This window comes from Panicum virgatum, chromosome 4K (genome assembly GCF_016808335.1).
Source record: "Panicum virgatum strain AP13 chromosome 4K, P.virgatum_v5, whole genome shotgun sequence".
NCBI lineage: Eukaryota > Viridiplantae > Streptophyta > Magnoliopsida > Poales > Poaceae > Panicum > Panicum virgatum.
The window spans coordinates 45261328-45284106 of record NC_053139.1 but is presented as its reverse complement, the minus strand read 5'-3'; the positions used below and the strand labels follow the sequence as shown (position 1 = coordinate 45284106).

The 22779-nt window shown below is 46.5% G+C and overlaps 3 protein-coding genes across 3 annotated transcripts; all 3 read right to left on the bottom strand.

Moving 5' to 3' along the window:
• Positions 1 to 10229: 10229 nt before the first annotated feature.
• On the bottom strand, positions 10230 to 11964 carry LOC120704339 (peroxidase 45-like). The gene is made up of 3 exons (XM_039988693.1): positions 11554 to 11964; positions 11231 to 11428; positions 10230 to 11047 (listed from the first exon to the last, which is right to left on the bottom strand). Exons 1-3 carry the CDS (start codon positions 11770 to 11772, stop codon positions 10508 to 10510), a joined length of 957 nt encoding a protein of 318 aa, XP_039844627.1. The 5' UTR covers positions 11773 to 11964; the 3' UTR covers positions 10230 to 10507.
• Positions 11965 to 14313: 2349 nt separating this feature from the next.
• LOC120705248 (peroxidase 45-like) lies at positions 14314 to 15939 on the bottom strand. Its single transcript, XM_039989706.1, has 4 exons — positions 15615 to 15939; positions 15309 to 15506; positions 15043 to 15202; positions 14314 to 14896 (listed from the first exon to the last, which is right to left on the bottom strand). Exons 1-4 carry the CDS (start codon positions 15831 to 15833, stop codon positions 14517 to 14519), a joined length of 957 nt encoding a protein of 318 aa, XP_039845640.1. The 5' UTR covers positions 15834 to 15939; the 3' UTR covers positions 14314 to 14516.
• Positions 15940 to 17697: 1758 nt separating this feature from the next.
• LOC120704338 (60S ribosomal protein L18a-like protein) lies at positions 17698 to 20502 on the bottom strand. Its single transcript, XM_039988692.1, has 4 exons — positions 20192 to 20502; positions 19961 to 20081; positions 19340 to 19454; positions 17698 to 18074 (listed from the first exon to the last, which is right to left on the bottom strand). The coding sequence occupies exons 1-4, from the start codon at positions 20352 to 20354 to the stop codon at positions 18015 to 18017; spliced, it is 459 nt and encodes a 152-aa protein (XP_039844626.1). The 5' UTR covers positions 20355 to 20502; the 3' UTR covers positions 17698 to 18014.
• Between the last annotated feature and the right edge of the window lie 2277 nt (positions 20503 to 22779).

Genomic DNA, 22779 nt, shown 5'->3' with positions numbered 1-22779 from the left:
GGTTGTAATTTTAGAAAGCATCGGTGTCACTCTGGAAAAGTGTAGGGGCATATTTAAAATTAAGTTTATGGTGGAAGGGTTTATTTGAATAAAATGATAAAGGAGGGCTTCTTTTGCAAAAAGGCCAAAGGGTGGAGGGACTCTTAATTAAGAATGGAAAAGTGCAGGGGGGTATGGGCAAAATTGCCCTTCTCCTTCCTCTCTCCTGCGACCAAAATAGGGGAGGGGGAGAGGGCGGCGCCGTCGGCCTGGTCCGGCGGCCCTGGGGGTTCGGTGGCGGTCCGAGGACTGGGGGAAAAGGGAGAGGGCGCCACAGGGAGTCGATTCCCGGCCGCAGCTCGAGCGGAGGTGGCCCGCGGGAGCTTGGCCACGGCGGCGGGCGGCGGCGATCGTGGAGGCGGCGCTGCAAGGCTCGACGGCATCCCGGAGTTGGGGAAAAAGGGGGAGGGGACCTCGGGGGTTCTATTGTGCCCCTTACCTTGGACAGGGGTGGCGCAAGGAGGCGTCTCCCCGGTGGCCGGCGGGGCTCAGCAGCTATGGTGGGCGGTGGCGGCGTTGGGAGCTCGGGAAAGAGGCGGGCGGTGGCTGAGGTGGCTGTGGTGCTCCGAGGTGAGGTGGAGGTCCTACTTATAGGCGTGGCAAGGCGGTGGAGCTGGCGGGGCGCGGGTGGAGGCCGGCGAGCGGTGCGGGGCGGCTTTAATGGTGCTCGGCGTCGGGGAGAGGAGCGGCGCGCGATTCGCAGCGGCGACGCGACGGCTCGGGCAGGGAGAACGCGCAGGGGAGGATGAGCACGTGGAGGGACTGGCTGCTCAGTTCGGTGTCAGGGAAATGTTTCGGGGAATTAGGGGCTTGGACAGGAAGGATTGAGCTCAACGACGAAAAGAATTTTGAAAATTATTTTTAGCGTGTGATTTATTTGGTAAATTTTTCGGGACGTCACATGGGGTCTTTTGTCCCAGGTGAATCCACGACCCGGGACAAAAGACCCTTTTATCCCGGGTGGTGGCTTCACCCGGGACAAAAAGTGTTTTTTTTGCGGGCCGGGAAATTCCCAGCCCGCGGCCCGTCTTTAGTCCCGGGTGGATCTACCACTCGGGACAAAAGGGGCCCGTTTTCCCTTCTTCCCGCCAAATCTTTCTCTTTTTCATTTGTTTCTTTTTATTTCTCTTTTAAAATAGGCTTTCGTTTGTTAATTGAGTAAAAAAAATATGAATCCAAAAATTATGGAACAAAATTTCTTATTGTATATAGACTTGATATACGCAACAAAAATATTTAATTTTCATTCAAGTGATTGGGTCAACGAAGTATATAACTTTTTTCATATTATATTTTTTATTTTGACCATGCAAAAATATATTAGGTGAATAAATTTTTTCAAACTATTGCTTTTCGACAGAAAGTGGGTTCTATCACGATATTAACGTTTACAAAGTGAGTTTTAGATAAAATTAAGCCATTTCATGAGATTAATGTGTAGTGTGTAAGTTTGTGAGATAGTGTGTGTTAGTGAGATTGTGTGTGTTAGTGAGAGAGTATAGTGTGTTAACGTGAATTTAATTTCATGAAATAAACAAAATTAGTTGAGTAATCCATTATTGCATGAAAATTATAATTGTGTCTGATAATTAAGCGAAAAATATAAAAAATGATATATATATATATATAACACATAAAGTATAATTGTCCAGTACATATATAATAAAAGTATTCGAAATGTGATTACTTTTTTATACAATAATATAAAATGATTCAAGTACATGAAGGATTAGCGGTAACAGACTTTCTCTTCACAAATGTCCCTTGATTATGATCACGGCGCAAGTATGGAGCATTATCGTTGGCTAGCAGGATGCATGGATCAATATTTACTTCGAAAGGTGGAATGACAACAAAGTTATTATATTCTTCTAACAAGTCTGTCTTGTCCTCCACTCCAACGATGTTTCTCTTTCCTGATTGAACTATGTGTCGCTTAGGCTTATCTTTTTGCTTGTTTATCCCCTTCTTTGGCTTGCTGGATATATCCTTAATGTAGAAAACCTGAGCGACATCCTGGCTAGAACAAACGGCTCGTCTCTATACCCAAGATTATTGAGATCAACTATTGTCATCCCATACTCATCTTTTGTTACCCCTCCTCCAGATAGCTTAACACATTGGCAACGAAATAGAGGCACCTTGAAATTGGGACCGTAATCCAGCTCACATATCTCTTCAATGTAGCCGTAAAATGTGTCCTTTTTTCAATTATTGTTCGTGGCATCCATACGAACACCGTTGTTTTGGTTGGCACTCTTTTTATCTTGGGCTATCGTATAAAATGTGTTTTCATTTATCTCGTACCTTTGGTATGTTAAGATATTCCAAGATGGTCCCCTAGCCAATAAGAACAGTTGTTCACTTATATCCATGTTATGCATTAGATGCTTCCACAACCAGCTGCAGAAAGTGTTCATGTGCTCACGTGTAATCCATGCCTCAGGCTTTTCTGGAAATTTGGAGAGCAGAATTTTCTTGTGTTCCTCGATATACGGGTCAACCAAGAATGATTGTTGAAGAACCGCATAATACACTTTCTTGAATGAGAAATCATCTGTGCAGACATAAGATTTCTTTCCTAATGTACCCTTTCCAGTTAGTCTCCCCTCATATCGCGATTCAGGGACACCAATCGGTTTAAGGTCATCAATAAAGTCAACACAAAAGTCAATGACCTCCTCAGTTCCGTAGGCACTGGCGATGCTTCCTTCTGGACGAGCTCGATTACGAACATTTCTTGAGTACCCCCATGAACCTTTCGAATGGGAACATGTTGTGTAGAAACACTGGTCCGAGTTTATCAATCTCTTTCACAAGGTGCACTAGAAGATGTGTCATGATGTTGAAGAAAGATGGTGGGAATATCAGCTCAAAGCCAACAAGGCATTGCACTACATCGTTTTGCAGCTTTATCAAATTCTCCGGGTCAATTACCTTCTGAGAAACTGCGTTGAGGAAAGCACATAGCTTCACGATGGTTAACCGGATGTTATCAGGTAGAATCCCCCGCAGCACAACCGGAAGAAATTCGGTCATAAGCACATGGCAGTCATGGGACTTGAGATTTGTAAATTTCTTCTCTGCCAAATTTAAGATTCCTTTTTATATTGGATGAGTATCCAGATGGAACCTTTATACCGCTCAAGCAGTCAAACATGGTTTCCTTCTCTTCCTTGCTAAGAGTATAGCTGGCATGACTTAAGTATTCTCGTCCATTATCTCGCTGTTGTGGATGTAAGGCATCTCGTTCTTCCATACGTTGCAATTTTTGACGTGCTTCTACTGTATCTTTTGTCTTTCCGTAAACTCCCAAAAATGCTATCAGGTTGACGCAAAGATTCTTCGTGAGGTATCACATCAATTGCATGACGAATATCTAAGACTTCCCAATATGGTAGCTCCCAAAATATAGATTTCTTCTTCTACATGGGTGCCATTCCGTTTTCGTTCGGAACATGTTGGCTACCAGGTCCCTTTCCAAAAATAACTTCTAGATCTTTTACCATGTTGAAGACGTCTTTACCACTACGGTGCATCGGTTTTGTTCGGTGGTCCGCTTGGCCTTTGAAATGCTTGCCCTTCTTTCGTACCACATGCCTGATGGGAAGAAATCGACGATGACCCATGTATACAACCTTCTTACATTGAGTCAACCATATATTATCGGTATCATCTAAACAATGTGTGCATGCTTTGTATCCCTTGTTCGAATGTCCTGACAAGTTACTAAGAGCATGCCAGTCATTGATCGTTACGAACAGCAATGCTCGTAGGTTGAAGTTTTCCTGTTTGTATTCATCCCACATCCGTACACCTTTATTACCCAGAGCAATAAGAGTTCTTCGACCAATGGTCTTAGGTACACATCAATGTCATTTCCGGGCTACTTTGGACCCGGGATAAACACTGGCATCATGATGAACTTCCGTTTCATGCAGAGCCATGGTGGAAGATTGTACATACAAAGAGTCACAGGCCAAGTGCTATGACCACTGCTCATCTCACCAAAAGAATTCATGCCATCCGTACTCAAATCGAACCTTATGTTTCTCACATCCAAATCAAATCCAGGGTACGTTCTGTCTATTTTTCTCCACTGCGACCCATCAGCGGGGTGTCTCAACATCGAGTCTTTCTTGCGTTCCTCTTTGTGCCATCGCATCAATTTAGCATTATCTTTATTTCTAAAGAGACGCTTCAAACGGGGTATTATAGGCGAATACCACATGATCTTCGCAGGAACTCTCTTCCGGGGAGGCTCCCCCTCGACATCTACATCATCATCTTTTCTAATCTTGTAACGCAATGCACTGCATACGGGATATGCATCCAAATTTTCGTACTCGCCTCGGTAGAGGATGCAGTCGTTGGGGCATGCATGTATCTTTTGCACTTCCAATCCTAGATGGCAAATAAGTTGTTTGGCTTCATACGTTGTGGTAGGCAATTCGTTGTCCTTAGGAAGCATTTTTGAACAAGTTTGAGTAATTCACCAAATCCCTTGTTGGATACACCATTTGTCGCCTTCCATTGCAGCAACTCCAAGGTGGTGCCAAGTTTCTTCAATCCATTTTCACAATATGGGTACAACAACTTATGGTGGTCCTCTAACATCTTCTGGAACTTCAACCTCTCCGTTTCACTCTCACAGTCTGCCTGCACATTGTGTAATGCCTGCCCCCGATCGTCGCTGGGATCATTTTCTGCTACATCTACTTCGGGCTCTTTCATGGGAATATCGTCATCGAATGCACCGAATCCAGCATTCTCGGGAAAGTGGTCGTCAAAATCTTCTTCTTCATTGTCTTCCATGGTAACCCCCTGTTCTCCGTGCTTCGTCCAACAAACATACTTCTCCATTAAACCATTTGAGAAAATGTGGCTGTGTAGGATTTTTAAAGATGAGTAATCCTTGTAATTGTTGCAATGAACACACAGGCAGCACATAAAACCATTCTGCTTGTTTGCCTTAGCCACAGACAAAAAATAATGCAGGCCTTCAATGAATTCGTTCGAACGTCGGTCAGCATTGTACATCCATTGCCGGTCCATCTATATTTTAAAGAAATTGATATGAATTCTTTACACGTATCGAATAAATAAAATATATCAAACCTAAATTAAACTAAATGTAACATAACATAATAATTAAAAGATCTGCAATATCCATCATACATCTTAATTAATTAAAAGGAGTACTTAATCCATTACAGAACTTAACAAAGGAGTACTCAACATGAAACTTAAAAATTCGGACAACAACACATAGGTTTTTCTCGCCCCTTGCCACGCATTCTCTGTATTCTTTTTCCAAATAACAGAGCGCTGCCCTATGAAAAGCACTATGTTTCTTGGACCGACGACCTACTCGAGTTGTGCCCTTCTCTCCAGAAGGACAACGATCACCCCCACCAGCACCACTCCCTCCAGCTGCTGAAGCCATATTTTACTGGAAAATACCTTTATTTTTCACAAAATTATAAATTCTTACCATTACTATGCAAATATTATTTACTATTACAATTACAATGATCAAATTAATAACTCTTGCAAATAACAATGAAATTATATAAAAAAGACGAAATGTATCATTAATTGAAAGAAATCTCTAATTAATTGAAAGAAATCTCTATAACTTCTAATTACTTTGACACCCTTCAGTTCCAGGAGAACACTCTTTTCAATATCCAGAAACCCTCTAGAAGAAAAAAAACCTTTATTTCTAAAAATGTATATGTCAGTAACCTCGACCCTGCGGTGATGACACTGCCTTTCGGGGAGACACGGTGCAGTACAATGATGTCACCAATTGGCCAGTTACAGCACCAACATTTACGATTAATAGGAACACAGCACTTGGAACATGCAGCGTGCTCGTTGATACGCTCTCAATACAACAACGGCCATGCTGACTGCGTCAAATGCTGTCTTCGTATCAATCGGAAGTGCTGGTGATGCGACCAGCCGATTCGCGACGTCCTTATAGCGCATCGTGTATCCCCGAAAGGTAGTGCCATCACCGTTGGATGGAGATTAACGACATATACTTGTTTCGAAATAAAGATTTTTTTTAGCTTCTAGATGGTTTCAATGTGAGCCTGAATAAATACATCACTAGAGTGTCAAAATAATCCATTCATAATACAAAAAATTCTAATATACTCATTTCATTAATTCATTCATGAATACAAAAATCAACTATCCACAATATGGTCATATATACAAGTACATCACATGAAGTGTCTACACTCATTCTAAAAATTTCTACTATCCACATACTCATCTAAATCTAAAAGAAAATCACACCTACATATGCAATCTAAATGTCTAAGAAATGAGCTAGCTACACATTTTCTCTATTTCTAAAGCATGAAATGAGCTATACAAGCCAAGGAAGAAGAGAAAAATAAGCCCCAAACCTTTAGCGCCGATGGATGGATGGGGAATCAAAGATCTTCACAAATGTGGTGAAGAAATGAGCAAAAACTCCCCTCTCCCGAGCCAAGAACAGAAAGTACAAGTGAGCTGAATGGCTCGGGCGGGGGGAGAGGGAAGGGGATAAAGGGGCCAAGGAGTTTTGTCCCGGTTGGAGACACCAACCGGGACAAAAGGGGGGCCTTTTATCCCGGTTGGAGCCTCCAACCGGGACAAAAGGCCCTTGCCCCCCTGCTGGCCCGGCTAGCCGTTGGACCCGGAACAAAAACCACCTATTGTCCCGGACCCAAAGGCTGCCGTGACAAATGGTCTGGAACAAAGGCATGTTCTGTAGTAGTGGGCACAGTGGGGCGATCCATTGGCATTGTGCTCGGTACACTAGACAGGCCCGTCACCGGCAGTGGTCTTTGCAAGATTAGGTTTTGGAGAGGGCAATCAGAGAGAAACACCCAAGAGAGACGGATGTTGTCGATCGATATGGATTATGGAGCTAGCCATTATGGACGTTGATGCGACACGGTGATGGCGAAGCTAGCTAGAGAGAGAGAGAGAGAGAGAGAGAGATGGTGCATGCTATTGCTAGTGCTGATGAAGTGATGGTGCGTGGTGACTGGGGTGACACACATGAATACATGCATCGAAAATGCATCGATCGAGCAGCATGCATTGCAGCAACCGGTGGAACGGTGTGCCGCGTCCACGTTCACCGGAGTGGCGTATCAGCGTCGTCCACGACCCGAGGAGCAGATGGGCCTGCTGCATGCGCATAATCCTGCTTAGACAGGCGACTCCACATACGGATTAATATAAGTTAATTTGCTATGCTTTTCAGAGCACGCGGGCGGCCAACACACATGCGGTAGATCATTACATGCATCGTCTGGCTTGATGTAAACCTCGATGGTGGATGGCATGGCCGTGAAGTGAAGTAGTGTGTGATCACACATTTACACTCACGGATTCATTCACCACTTAGCAGCTGACATGCACGTGCTTGTTTAAATCAAGTTTGTGAAGAGCATATATATAGTAGTAGAACTTTCCTTTGTTGGTTTTGTTTTTGTTTGGCCTTGGTCAGCAACAGAATCACAAGAAAAGAGGGATATCTCATCCCGTGACTTAAGGGATATCTCATCCCGTGACTTAAGGGATCGGTTTCCAGGAACCTATCCGCGATTGGCTTGATCGGGAGGTAATCCTAAGCCCATTGGGCTCGGCCCTGGACCTACAGTGCTTATAAATAAGATGAGGTTGACCCAGGATCAGTAAACCTAATCATTTTCCACCATCTACCGATCATTTAGAGCACTGGAAGACTCTGAAGCGCGAGCACCACCTCCGGGGCAGTGCCGGTGGCGTCCTGAAGGTCGCCACTACACCGCCAGGACCCTCAAGGAGTAGCCGCGCTATATTCCCGACGCCGTTAACACCTGAAGTATCTCATCTTTAATAAGACGATCCATCCTTGTCTACCTGCAATGCTACTGAAAGATGTGTATTTGACATTGAAGATCATCTTTGGAAAAAAAAACATTGAAGATCATGCTGGTGCTCGAGTCCAGACGACCAAAATCTATACCTTTTTTCGTAACATTTCTATCTAGATTTTTGGTTTATGACAACTGATGACCAAAATCTATACCTTTTTTCGTAACATTTCTATCTAGATTTTTGGTTTATGACAGCTGAGTTTTAGTTCATCCTGTATGCGAGTCGGACCACCATACATGATTTCCACAAATCTTGTATGACTCGATCATATAGATTTCCACAAATTAATACACGTACAACTATATGTATCTATACTTACTACTAATAAATCTAAGAAGGCGACGATACGTCGCCCGACCCGTCGCCTCCCCCGCACCATCGTCGTCCCGCCTACGATTTCTGGCCGTACGATCCTCCTAGGTTGCCGCTCGATTAGATCTGTTGGCTCTTCCACCGCTGCCGCAGGAGTTTGGGGCCATCCGGCACCGTCCGCGCTAGCTATGCCACCGTCCTCGCTACCCCAGGCCGTCGCACTCCTCCCTCTCCCCACTCCGCAGGCAATGCCTGCGGGCGGATCGAGCCGGTCTCTCCTTCCCGCATCCCATCCCCCGCTCTGGGACTCATTCTCGACGGCCTCCGTGTGACATTCCGGCCCAGGGCTTAATATGATTGATAGAATACTCATGTCAACAAGTTGCAACTTTTTTTCCGGAAGCCGATCTCGAAAGAACTCCAAAATTAAGCGTGCTTGGCCTGGAGCAATTTCGGGATGGGTGACCGACCGGGAACTTCTTCCCGGGTGCGCACGAGTGAGGACAAAGTGCACAGAAAAGATATGTGTTGGTCTGTGAGGGTAGTATATGTCCTAGAAAGCTGCCAAATGTAAGCGGGTCTGGCCTCGGGGAGGCGGGACGTTACAGAATGGTATCAGAGCCGACTCTCGCGGTTTCACGGGCACGTACGGGCGTAAGTGCACGGGCATGTGGACAGGCGCGTGGGGGCGCAGATGCCACCGGCATGTGGACGGGCGCGTGGCGGGTCAGTGCGCGGGCATCTGGGATGCGCCGTTGGCACTAGACGCACGGACGTCGCACAGGGACCGTTGGCACTGGACGCACGGACGTCGCATATGGGCCGTTGGTACTGGACGTATGAGATGTAGCCAAGAGAGGACGTTTCTGGCTTGGGATTGACCAACGAGAACGTCGGTCTCTTAAGGGGGTGAGGATGTGACATCCCGGCCCAGGGCTTAATAGGATTGATAGAATACTCATATCAACAAGTTGCAATTTTTTTCCGGAAGCCAATCTCGAAAGAACTCCAAAGTTAAGCGTGCTTGGCCTGGAGCAATTTCGGGATGGGTGACCGACCGGAAACTTCTTTCCGGGTGCGCACGAGTGAGGACAAAGTGCACAGAAAAGACATGTGTTGGTCTGTGAGGATAGTCTATGTCCTAGAAAACTGCCAGATGTAAGCGGGACTGGCCTCGGGCAGGACGTTACACTCCGGGGCAGGGCGTGTGCTGCTCGCCGGTCCGCTCGCCCCCCGGCGTCGCGTCGGCGATGGTCACGCCAGTCTTCCACGCCCAGCCCCGACCGCCCGCCGCATCTGCAGCCACCTGAGCCGGAGCCTGCGCTGCCGGAAGTTCCGATCAGCCGTCAACACCCACAGAGAAGCTTCGCGAACAGGGCGTGCGTGTGGCAGCTTGCCGCCGGCCGGCCCACCTAGCTTTCCACTGTTGCCGGTCTCATCAACGGCTGGGCCCCTCGCCGCATCGACTACTTTGAGAAGATCGGCAAGGTAGGCGCGCTTGCTCCCGCCCCAACTGTCTTTTCATTCCCTCATGCCCGCTTGGGTCTCGCATGGAGATTATTGTTGAAAAGATTGCTTTTGCAATTAATTCAATTTTGAGTGGAAGTGATTGCTAGCTAGCTACCAAACTCATCTCTGTAATGTTTATCTCTGGTTGCAAGCTGTCATTTTGCTTTCACCTGATGTTTATCTGCCATTTGTGTGAATAGGTTTTTAGTTATATGCCCATATCACCCTATGTGTATATTAGGAAATTTAGTTGTGAATATCACTCTGAAATTGATGAATGAAAAGCACATGCAACTAGGCGTCGGTTAGATCCTAATTACTTCACTTATTGGTAGGATCAATTTGTATTTTTTACATATTATTTTGGTGTTATTTTATTTGATCGTAATGTTAACCCGTAGCAACGCACGGGCATGTATCTAGTCCAATACTTAAACCAATTTTATTTGTAGCAACACACAGGCCAGGCATATTTGCCTAGTTAGCATAAAAGAGCCATAAGGGATAGAAACACACAAGGCACCTCACAAGGAGGGTATCTAGCTTATACTTCAGGCCCCTGAATCAAAGCCATCAGCTTATTGTAATTACAGCCGTCATAGACTACTAGTAGTACTGTACTGTATGGTACACATGCATGTATATATGATGTATCATCTACGATACCGGCCGGCCGGGCTGGTGAGGTTAATTAAGCAACTAATTAACGAGCTCGCTGCTAGTTGGGGAACTGGCAGTCGCGGCGTATCTCGCCGGTGGCGGCCGTCTTCACCCCGATCCTCCCGAGCTTGGCGACGGCGGCCACGAAGTCGGCGAAGAAGGCGCTCTGGTTGGCCGCGTAGGCGTCGACGGAGCCGCGGGACCTCTGGTTGCTGTACAGCACCTGGTCGGAGCCCAGGAGGCCCCTGCCGCCCTGCAGGTTCCGGTAGAAGGCGTTGTCGAAGCCCCCCGGCGAGGGGTCGAGGAACGCGAAGCCGCCGCTGGGGTTGGCGCCGCAGGTGGCGCGCAGCTGCGACGCCAGGCCCTGGTCCATGCTCGGGTCGCTCCCGATCCGGTACTGGAAGAAGGGGCAGTCCGCCGCGCCCAGGGTGTGGGCGCCCATGAGGGCGACCATTTCGGTCTGGTTGAAGCCGAGGCCGGAGAAGAAGGCGTTGAGCTGTTTCAGGTTGAAGTTGACGTGCGGGAGCACGACGCTGCCCCTGGTCGACACCCGGCCGTCGTACCGGCCCAGCTCCACTTGGTAGTACGGCCCGCCACTCTGCAACCAGTGTGCACGCGTGCAGAGAATTAACAGAAATTAGTTATACATGGATGTAACTGAAAAAGATTTATTCTTTTTGAACGCGAAGTTTTTTCTGATCTCTCTCAAAGTTGCACATGGATCAGTGTGGTGTATGTGGTCTATCCGAGTGGCAAGCAAGGAACGAAGCTGGCTGGGTACCTGGACGACGGATTCCCTGGCGGCGAGCGCCAGGATGTCGGCGCACGACACCTTGTTGCGGCACTGCGGGTCGCTGTCGACGGCGGCCTTGGCGCTCAGGACCGTCTGGAACCCCTCCCGCTTCAGCGACTGGTTGTCGCTGTGCCGCCACTCGTCGTCGCCGTTCGAGTTCACGATCATGATCGACGCGTCGCAGCCCTGCGTGCAGCCCAGGTGCTCGATCGATTGATCATCACTGGACGACGACGGGGGCACAACGACACGGCCGTCGAGACGACCCGATCGATCGAGCTCAGCTCAGTCAGGGGTCAGGATGTGCGTACCGCGACGGCGCAGTCGTGGAAGAAGAGCCGGAGCGCGGCGGGCGCGGCGATCTGGGACTGCGCCATGGACTGCCTGACGGAGCCCCGGACGATGCTCTCCAGGTTGGGGCAGACGCTCGCGTAGTAGTCCGTCCTCAGCTGCGCGACGGCGGACGGCGGCACGAGCGCCGCCGCGGACACGACGGCGGTGACGAACAAGCCCAGCTTTCGGCTCGCCATCGATGAATCGATGATAGCTAGACTGCTAGCTATCTAGTAGCTACTCCCTCTGCTGCTCTGCAGCTTCAGCTTGGCTGCTCCGCTGTTGCGTGCTTCTTCCAAAAAGCGTGGCAGCTGGCCGTGGGCACCTCTAGCTGGTGATTTCGTTGGGTCGAGGCGGGGTTTGGAAGCGATGGCGCGCATTGGAACGGAGGCTGCGTGGGATTTATATAGGCTGGCGCGGACTGGCGTGTGGCGTCCTCGATCGTCCTTTCGAAATGCCAATGCGATCTACTCGAGGACGACAAATATCCCTGCAGTTGGTAAGATATTTCAGTTTTATCTCAAGTCAAATTAACTTTTCTATACTTTGATGAAGTTTATGAAAAGTCTGCACCATAAAATTTATAACATCAAATCAGTATTAATAAATTATATGTGGAATATATATTTTTAATAGAACTTTATTTAGTATTTTAGTATATTTTTATGAATATATTTTAACAGTGCATTTATTTAGTATTTTAAATGTTGATATTTTTTATAAAAATTGATTTTTTTATATAAATTTGATCAAAGTTAAGTCTTTGAAATTTGACTTAGGCCAAGAACTAAAACACCTTACATTTTGGAAGAGCGTTAAGTACTGGAGTTTGATCAAAGTAATATGTTCATGTATCATGAATAACCGACTAATTATGTGCTGAATTATCCTGAAAGGTTGGTAATTTGAGATAGTAAAGCTCATCAACTGTCAATCAACATCAATTTTGGAGCCATGAGATGAAACCGACGGCATGGCGCCATCATTGAGCTTCGAGAATGGCCCGTTAGTTAAGCAGTAGCAGTCACTACCGGAGACCACGAGTCTCCGTGTGCCGAGTCTCAGTGTGCCGAGTCTCCGTGTGCCCGAGGCACACGGCGAAGAACCGTAAGCACACGGCGAAGACTTCGCCGACGGTGGCCGACGACAAAGCGCCGACGGTAGCTACAGGGACGGCGAAGCCCTTGTTTGCCGTGTGTCAAAAGTCGCGCACACGGCGAACCTTTTTGCCGTGTGTATATATAGGCGCACGGCGTAAAAAAGCGAGAAGACGCCGTCCGGACTAGCTGACGGCGTCTGTTCGCCGTGTGTCTGCACCGTGGACACACGGATCCAAAAAATGCAAAAAATTAACATGAAGTCATTTATGTTCTCTATTGCCCATATAAAAAGTGTAGAAATCAAATTCAAATTTCAACGTGTTTGCCCTACAACCTTATACCGCGTTTTCTCCGTTACCCAGATCTTCTTCGGGAAAGTTTGAGTTTATAAGCAGCGTACGTGACAAACACGTGCAGAACTCCCTCAATTTTTTACCATAGATTCTATGTAAGAGAGCATAAGAAATCGACAAATCTCATAATTTTCAGACTTTATTTGAATTTTATAAAATTTTACAACTATTTGGTTCTACGTTCACGAGAACTTTTTGTGAACACCATTTTCGAAATGACAATGTCAACTACGACATGACCTCTTACTGTGCACTCAGAAACACGAATATCATTTCAAAATTTGACTCATCCGAAAAATTCGTTTAACAGATACACAATATTTATATATAGTGAACATTACGACAAAAATACCAAATTTTAATACAGAGTACCAAGCAATGTCTCAGAAGTATAGAAAAGTTTTGTGTTTGAAAATTCAAAATTTTCAAACTGTTTGCCGTGTGCCTAGAGAAAGCACACGACGAAGTATACTGTTTGCCGTGTGCCAAGGTGTAGCACACGGCGAATTAGCATGTTTGCCGTGTGCCCCTTGCAGCACACGGCAAAGTTGAGCGTCGTCAACCTCCGCCGCCCCTCCGTCCACCTCCGTTCGCCAACTCCGCACGTGAGTGGCACGTGCACGAAGTTTGCCGTGTGCTTTGACGGTGGCACACAGCAAAGATTGTAATATGCCGTGTGTTTTATTTTTGCCGTGGGTTCCATGTATTGGCGCACGGCAAATAGGAAATTTTGCCGTGTGTGTGGTGTTTGCCGTGTGTTTTATTTTGGGCTCACGGCAAAGTGTCTGTTTGCCGTGTGCCCGTATTTTAGCACACGATAAACTATTTGGCACACGGCATATTACACATTTCCGGTAGTGAGTACATAGAACCTTTGATTTTGTTATAGAGACACACACTTGATGAGTTCGTCGATTTGCCACAACTGAAGCAAGCAAGCCTTTTCCTTGCAAAGATAAGAGATGGGAGTGCTGAGCTGAATTCCTTCGTCGAGGCACCACCACCGTTTTGCCCATGCGTTGGGGCTTTTGGATTGTACAGAATTATAAACAAAGACATGTTTCTCACGGGCCAGATCTAGTCCATGCATGGCCCAATAAGCGCCCAACAGGTGGGCTCACAAATTGCATAGCTCAAATAAATTAATTTTAAACTAATTAGGTTGTCCCAAACGTCATGCATACATTAAATAATGGAGATAGCACCAGTTAATCATGCTCCTAACATTTTTTTAGAAACATATAATCATTTGATGAAGTGTTAATATTTGGTAGGAACCATGCATAGACAATCAGTTAATCACTTAATCACAAGGAGGGTATATATTATACACATCAGGGGCCCCATATATGAATCAAAGCCATGAGCTTATTATTTAATTACAGCCTTTATATATAAACTATATATAACTAATGGTACTGTAACACATGGTACATGTATCAATGTTGAATGATGTGTGTGTCATCAATTCGATCCGGCCGGCAATAACTAGTTGGGGAAGCGGCAGTCTCGGCGTATCTCGCCTGTGGCCGCCGTCTTGACGCCGACCCTGCCGAGCTTGGTCATGGCCGCCACGAAGTCGGCGAAGAAGGCGCCCTGGTTCGCCGCGTAGTAGTTCACCGTGCCGCGGGACCTGACGTCGGAGTAGAGCGCCTGGTCGGAGCCCAGGAGCCCCTTCCTGGCCTGCAGGTTTCGGTAGAAGGAGTTGTCGAAGGTCACCGGCGAGTCGTCCAGGAAGGCGAAGCCGCTGCTGGGGTTGGCGCTGCAGGTGCTGTTCAGCTGCGACGCGAAGCCGGAGTCCATGGTCGGGTCGGTGCCGATCCTGTACTGGAAGAAGGGGCAGTCCGCGGCGCCGAGGGTGTGGCCGCCTGGATTCGCACACAAGCCAGAACCAGAAGGGTCATCGTCTCAGGTCAGGTCAGGCTGGCGACGTGGATCGCAAGCGGAGTGTAAGACAAGTGATCGATCGAGGTGATGACTGAGTCTGATGAGTGAGCAGCAGCCGGCCGTTTACCTGAGAGGGCGATCATTTCAGACTGGGAGAAGCCGAGGCCGGAGAAGAAGGCGTTGAGCTGGTCGAGGGTGAAGTTGGCGTGCGGCAGCACGACGCTGGCCTTGGTCGACACCCGGCCGTCGTACCGCCCGAGCTCCACCTCGTAGTTCGGCCCGCCGCTCTGCGACCATTGATGAATATAATCATGAGTGGGAACTGTATTCCGGCCATGGCCATCTGCTGGTGAATAATCATGGGTGGCTGCAGGGTGCTCGGCGCTCGCTTGCCTGGACGATGGACTCCCTGGCGGCGAGGGCCATGATGTCCGCGCAGGAGACCTTGTACTGGCACTGCGGGTCGCTGTCGACGGCGGCCTTGGCGTTCAGGATCACCTGGAACCCCTCCGGCTTCAGCGACTGGTTGTCGGGGTTGCGCCACTCGTCGTCGCCGTTCGAGTTCACGATCATGATCGACGCGTCGCAGCCCTGCACGCACGCGCATCAACCAGACAGACGGTCGAATGGTGGATCAGTGGATGATCTGTGCGCGGATATATGCAGCCACCAGCTCGATGATTCGGTACGCGTGCGTACCCTGACGGCGCAGTCGTGGAAGAAGAGCCTGAGCGCGGCGGGCGCCGAGATCGGGGACTGCGCCATGGACTGCTTCACGGAGCTCCGGACGATGACCTCCAGGTTCGGGCAGATGCTGGAGTAGTAGTACGGCCTCAGCTGCGCGGCGGCAGGCGGCGGCATGAGCGCCACCGCGGACACGGCGGCGGCGACCAAGAAGCCCAACCCAAGGCTCGCCATTGATGCAGCTTGCTTAGCGACGGCTGTTGCGTGCGTGCTCCAAAAGTGTTTGTGATTTCACTTTCAGAGGCTGTGGCTAGCTGTTGATTCCGTTTGATATCGAGGTGGGCTCGAAGGCGATGTTGCATTGGATCGGAGGCTGCCTGGGATTTATATAGCACGAGCTGGCGTACTAGCGCGAGGCTTCTTCGTCATTTTTAACGGCCAATTGGACCAACTTGAGGTAGAACAAGTCCTTAATCTGCTATGGTAATTGGAGTTTGATCCAAGTGATCTGTGTTGGTAATGGTTGAACAGATGATACCCGTGACCAAATGACACCTCGGTTTAATTAGCCGCCAGGAATTCTCTGAACCAAGGCACCGATTCTTCAGCTACAGTCACACGCTTATTAGCTGCTTCCTTCGAAGTCCAGGTTCACAAATCAGGGTTACGTACTAATAATCGCGTCATCAAAAACTTCGGATTTGAACAAATGTAGCTCTCATTCCCTAACAAAATATGTGCTACTTGACTACTTGAGGCATCGAGTAGTATAAAACCTATTCTTATAAGCTTTTGATAAGTTTATGAATTTGACACAACTTGAAACAACATTTTCCCTTCACATTCAGATTGAAAAAAAGTCAGGGCTACGTACAATAATGTTGTCTCTAAAACGTGGGTTTGAACAAATGATGCTTATTAGTAGACAGTAACAACGATGTAACATACTAACAGTGTACAAGCATTCAGTACAATCTCTGCAGTAGCTGAGTTGCCAACCAAAAGTATGTGCTAACTGCGTCAGTGTCCCCATAAGCCCTAACACACAATCAAAAAATTTGCTGCGAAATGTTAGATTTCTGAGGATCATCACGCTAGCGCACAATCCTTCCTAGTATAGTACTAATACTTGTATTTTCCCAGAAGTCTCTTCCATGACCTTGTCATTTTGCCACAATTGAAGCAAGCGATTCTTTATGAGAACTAGAGCTGAACGGAATTCCTTGATCGGCACAGTTCTGCACATGCATGCACAGAGCTGGATCCCTTCCTGAGGAATTACACTCCGCGTGTACGAATTGTGCCCATTTCGGCGCATGCTTGCGTAGGTTTATTTCGACCAGCGGCTTACGCTTAATCTTGCAAGTGCTGCAACGGCAAAGTTGACTTGACAAAGATGCATTATTATTTTAAAATAACGGTTGGAATAATAAATTCCAGTCTCCTCTGCTCTAGTCCCTCCGTCCTGACCTAAAGCAATGCAATTCTAGATTCATCCTAAATCAAACTATTTTAAGTTTAAAAAATATTATAAAAAGAGTATTAATAAATTTATGACACAAAATGGATTAGTATAAATTAGAATGCATTCCGTTTGCTCCAACCAGTAAACAATATTTTTCTCTCGTACCAAACCAGCACTAGCCAGTCAGCGGTACTTTTCTCTCACAACAAATCAACACCGGCCACCGGCCACGGTCAGCCGAAAAGAGTTAACAGAAAGCTTAATCCCTTTGGAGCATCAGACCGTTCTTTATTACAATAGCATTAAGCTGATACCATCAAACGTATGCGTAAGCAAACACCATACATTATTAACCACAAAGCTCATTGGTAGATCTCCATCAGGATGCTAGCTATACCCTCTTCACATCACAGTATATAAGCATATCTTATAAGATGTAATTACTCCAGTGTGGAGCTTAGTAAGGGCCAATTTGGGGCATGCGTGTCCCCAGGCCCCAGACCCCTTTGATCAAGAGTTCTACAAGAGGCATCCAAGGAAAGAAAAAAAGGGTGGAATGCAGTGACTTGTGAATGTGCACGGGTGACTGGCAACATTTAAAAGATTAGCAAATACAGTAGTGAAGCAAACAGATCGACCATGGTGAACAAGCATATACTACTTGCTCCTGCTCTGGTAAACTGTTAGATTGGAGCCAAGTTATATAGATAAACTGTACAGTTCGTGATTACATGAAATGCTACCAGGTGGGGGATCCTCTCCCCTTCAGTTGACCCTTCAAAAAAAATCATGATTATAAACATGGGAGCCTGCACATGAAAAACAAGCTCATATATTTTGTTCTACACAGGCACGAGCAATACAATACAGCTATTGAGTACGGACATCTCGAATGTGGGGCCAGGAATGTTAGCTACATATTGACTTTGATTGGCGACATCCAGCATTGTTCACCAGAAAGGATGCATTCTGATACCGTTCAGAATGAGTGGGACTAGTGCAAATATGCCCTACAAAAGAATTCTTTGTTACAACTTACAAACCAATAAAAAAAAGAAAAACAAATAACAACACAATCCTTAAAACAAAAGTTGTAGTGAAATAGCATCTGTTTACACTGAGGCGGAATTAGCATGTGCGATGGGTATTCCATTGAATTTCTTTGTGTTCAACAAAAAAGAAAGTACGCAGTATGACTCATATAACCTAATATACAATCCAATATACTATTTTTGCTCCATAAATAATATTGATTAGTTTTATCCTAGGCTTTGAACCCCCTATCTTCAAAATCTTCTGGCTGTGTCACTTTGTTAGAAACATCTATACTAATATGTACCGGCAAGCATGACTGCATTATGCATGTGCATGATATATGGCAATGAAGTTGTCCGCCAAAAAGTATACTAACTAAATTCAATGCACTTACTTCTATTACCCGATACATTCTAAATTACACTATTGTAAAGAATAACACAATACAACTTTAGTTTACAACATTGTGCTATGCACTATGTTTGCACATTTAATTTAATCTTAAAAGTCGCTGAATACTATCTCAAGATCGTATATTTGTTACATGAGAATAATCAAATTGATAGATGGAATGATTATGATACCATTTAGCCTGATGAAGTTAATAGTAAAAATAATTCAGAGCACACAAATCTCAGGGGTCCACAGTGAGAACAGCTTTTCAGGATGAAGCCATGGTGATATCCCCCAATTCATTGCTTAGATCAGTATACAACATCATGCTATATCAATTCTACAGTCAAAATGTTAAAGCTTTTTGTACAGTATTTAGTATAAGATCATTATTCTAGTAAAAGAAAAGGTCAACCACTCAGCTCAGCTGGTCATTGTATCTTATCTTATTACTCTAAATCTATGTCTTCTCAGTAGTTCAGACTGAGTTATGCCAAGTAATTCAACTATGACTGTGACTGGGAAAGCAAATATTCTAATGTAAACAAATCGATGATGCTAGTTATGTCTATTTTCACTACCATCATTATCATTCAAATTCATCAGAAATAGGAAAATACCAAAAAGAATTTTTCTCTTTCATAGCACTTGGTGGAACTCTTTTGCCCTTTTAGTTTGATGGCAACTAATCGAAGGGAGACAACAGTTCGGATTGTAGGTTTAATGGGACCATTTGTATCATGTGTACAACAACTAAAGAACAGAGACAGTTTTCTAATTCTGCTGCATAAAGAATAAGGTAAAAAATACATTTTTCATTGTTTATTTTAACAAATGGGATACTTACAACAATGGTGCATGCAATTAATCCAGGCTTCTCTCTGTGGTCCAGAGCAACAAAGAATAGAAGGAAGGCACCAGCATACCACGGAATGGCAGCCAAGAAGAACCCCAATAAGAACCTTCAATAGAAACACAGAAGTGAAGTTTATATGGTGGAAAATTGGATCTTTCATAGAAAATTGCTAAATTCAGGATAAATGTTGTGCGCAAGCCGATTTACTTCATGCCACTAAAGCATCGCAGCGAACTTTGTAATCAGGAATTTTATACGGAGAGCACAATTCACTTCAATACATTACCATAGTTCATAAGCTTCTATTAGAACGTTGACTTTTTCTGCATGGTTATTGAATAGTATATGTTTACCACTGTCCGAATAGTATATGTTTAACACTGTCTGACTGACTGAGTCTGACTGCAAGCTAGCATTAACAAAACATCCTAAGGAAACACACCACTACAATAACATGTAAACATGGTTGATATACCAAATGATTGTGAAACGTCTACTTGTCTTAGACAACCCGGGGTATATACCAAATGATTAAGTTTCTAAGTGCTCTAGCTGATCTACAACTTCCCCACCGCATTAGATTGATGCTTATCGCCATGGGGACGCACTTACAGAAACCAGCCGATGCCGATGCCGCAGAAGGGCAGGGGCGGCTCCTGGACGGGGACACCCTCCACGAAGATCTGCTGCTGGACTGTGCCCGGGAAGGCCACAACGCCCTGGCTACCGAACCCTGTGCGCCGACCAAGACACGGAACCGTCGAGTCATTCCTCGAAACAAGAAGAGCCGAGGGTATAAGAGCGCGGGGGGGGGGGGGGGGGGGGGGGCTAGGGAGTACCGACCGATCTGGGAGGAGGCGTGGTAGGTGGCGCCTCCGACGGGCGGCGGCTGCGACGGCGGGGGGAAGGTGCCGTAGTGGTGGTGATGGTAGGGGAGAGGGCTGGGGGCGGGAGCTGAAGGGGGTTGGAGCCGAGATGGGGGCGGGAGCTTCTTGGCCTCCAGCATCGCTGCCGTGCTTGGAGCCGGAGAGGCGGAGATGGATGGATCCAGAGGGTAGGCGAAGAGTGGGGGAGACGATGAGATTTGGGACAATAGAATTAGGGAATGTCTCCACGGTGTTCGAGTAATTTTCTACCATGTTTTATCTGAATCAGATTCACATTTCTAGAGGTAATAAATAGTTGGTGCCCATCCGTGCTACATGCTTCCGTTAATCAGAGAAACATGTCCGTGCAAAACAACCCATTCATCTTCGGATTTACAGATGTGGCAACAAGTTCCGTTGCTTTTTTTTTTTCCCTAAGGTGAGAAGTTTTTTTCTTGCGAAGGGGAAGTATATTAAGACAGTTGCACAGTACATCCCCGGATTCTTACAAAAGACCCCCTGGAAACAAAGAAAATTACATCATTAACCCCAAACTTCCATAGAGACCCCTGCAATACCGAACATCCCAGTCGCCGGCGAGGGGAAGCGCCGTCGAGCCGCCACCACCACCGAAGAAGCACAGGGGAGACCTAACCCTAGGCGGGGACTACCTCCGCCGCCGGGATCTACAGCTAGACACCTAGAGCGACAGCTATACTGCTTCCACTCGCCGAGGAGACGAGCACCCCTCTCGACTCAGGCGTCCCGAGGACCGCCGGAGGAGGGGGGCCGGCGGATCGTCGGAGGAAAAAGGCGCTCGCCTGCTTTTCGCCCTTTCTTACTGTAGCCGCGAGAAGGGGGAGAAAGAGCGACTTGCTATTATTTTATTGGCCACACGGGTCACTCCTAAGGTGAGAAGGTGATCCAACTTGAACCTAGATGGAGGTCAGGTAGCTTTTCAGAAAAAAGAAAATAGACACATAATTAAAGCTGAATATAACTTAAACTTGATACTTCCCCCCCTCCCCCTGGGAGGAGTTCGGAAGCTGAATAATAGCTTTGATTTGCAGTTGATCCTCTCTCTCTTGCAGACATTCAGAAACTAGGCTAGACCTGAACTTTCATTTCTGACTGAGAAATTGTTCATCCCTCAACCATAGTTGTTCATCCCCCATGTGCCCTTTGACCGGCCAAGGCAATTATTCATCCCTCATGGCCGGAGTTGTGCGCTGCGGAGCTGCGCCCGCGCCCGCGCCACCAGAGGTCCAAAGCAGCGCCGCCTGTGCCCGTACTTGCCTTGCCGGAGTTTGTGTCGTCTGAGCTCGCCGGATTTCTCTTCTTCCCCAACTCTGACGGGCTTAGAAGGAGGGGGGCCTTCGGCCGGCCAGGCTATGGGGATGGCGGGAGGGCGGCGTTAGGGTTCTGGCGGCGGGGGAGGCTGTCGGGCCAGGTCGGGGAGGGGGTGCCATGGCCGGAGATGTTCACTGCAATAATGGAGGAAGACGAAATTAAAGAGAGATCGGTACTTTCGTTTTGGAGGAGAGAAAGAAAGAACCGAGTAAGAAGAAAGAGAGGCACATTTTAAATTTTGCCCTTCAAGGCTATACTGCTTGGGTCCACCTTCTTTCCCGAATCTCCAAGCAGAGTCACCCTTCTACGGTCACGATAAGGCTCGCGACCGCAGGGCATGCGGATTTTCCGCGTCCAAAATGCGGTGCGTGGTATGTACATGACAACTCATTTAATTTGGCTATGTGTTAGGTCATTTGATATTCGAAATATTGTTGGACCGGACCAGCGGCCATCTATCTCTTTATATTTTGTGTTTGTGTAGGAGTGTTCGACTATGTGTATGATCGGACAAATAAGAAAAAAACCCTCATAATAATTCAATTAATGATGTTTATTGGGTTAAAAAATTGGGATACAATTTGTTGTCCGTCTCACAACTTTGTTTGATGGGCTACAATTGTCTCTTTACTAACGAGGGTGTGACCGTTACTAGAAGGGAGGATTCCTCTATTGTTTTTACGGGTCTTTTGAAGGGCAAAATCTATATTGTTGATTTCTCTAAGGAGAGGATTGAGCCCAAGACTTGTTTAGTGGCAAAATCCGACTTGAGTTGGCTTTGGCATCGCCGACTAGCCCATGTCAGCATGAGGAACTTGGCCAAACTTCAAAAGGACGGGCACATCCTAGGACTAACCAATGTTGTTTTTGAGAAAGACAAGTTGTGTAGTGCATGTCAAGCGGGGAAACAAGTTGGTGCTCCACATCCCGCCAAGAACATCTTGATTTCATCAAGACCATTAAAGCTTCTACACATGGATTTGTTTGGACCGATCACCTACATAAGCATTGGCGGTAACAAATATGGTCTTATAATTGTTGATGATTATTCTCGTTTCACTTGGGTATTCTTTTTTGCATGACAAGAGTAAAGTTCAAGGAATTGTCAAGAAATTTATTAGAAGAGCTCAAAATGAATTTGAGTTGAAGATCAAGAATATTAGAAGTGACAATGGCTCGGAATTCCGAAACACCAATGTTGAGGAGTTTCTTGAT

Coding starts and splice junctions, on each gene's coding strand:
- LOC120704339 (XM_039988693.1), bottom strand. CDS start 11,772: ATGGCGAGCCGAAAGCTGGGCTTGTTCGTCACCGCCGTCGTGTCCGCG. Junction 11,429..11,553: donor TCCACGACTGCGCCGTCGCG/GTACGCACATCC, acceptor GGCTGCACGCAG/GGCTGCGACGCGTCGATCAT. Junction 11,048..11,230: donor CCAGGGAATCCGTCGTCCAG/GTACCCAGCCAG, acceptor CACTGGTTGCAG/AGTGGCGGGCCGTACTACCA.
- LOC120705248 (XM_039989706.1), bottom strand. CDS start 15,833: ATGGCGAGCCTTGGGTTGGGCTTCTTGGTCGCCGCCGCCGTGTCCGCG. Junction 15,507..15,614: donor TCCACGACTGCGCCGTCAGG/GTACGCACGCGT, acceptor GCGTGCGTGCAG/GGCTGCGACGCGTCGATCAT. Junction 15,203..15,308: donor CCAGGGAGTCCATCGTCCAG/GCAAGCGAGCGC, acceptor CAATGGTCGCAG/AGCGGCGGGCCGAACTACGA.
- LOC120704338 (XM_039988692.1), bottom strand. CDS start 20,354: ATGCTGGAGGCCAAGAAGCTCCCGCCCCCATCTCGGCTCCAACCCCCT. Junction 19,455..19,960: donor ATCGGCATCGGCTGGTTTCT/GTAAGTGCGTCC, acceptor TTTCTATTGAAG/GTTCTTATTGGGGTTCTTCT. Junction 18,075..19,339: donor TAATTGCATGCACCATTGTT/GTAAGTATCCCA, acceptor ATTCTTTTGTAG/GGCATATTTGCACTAGTCCC.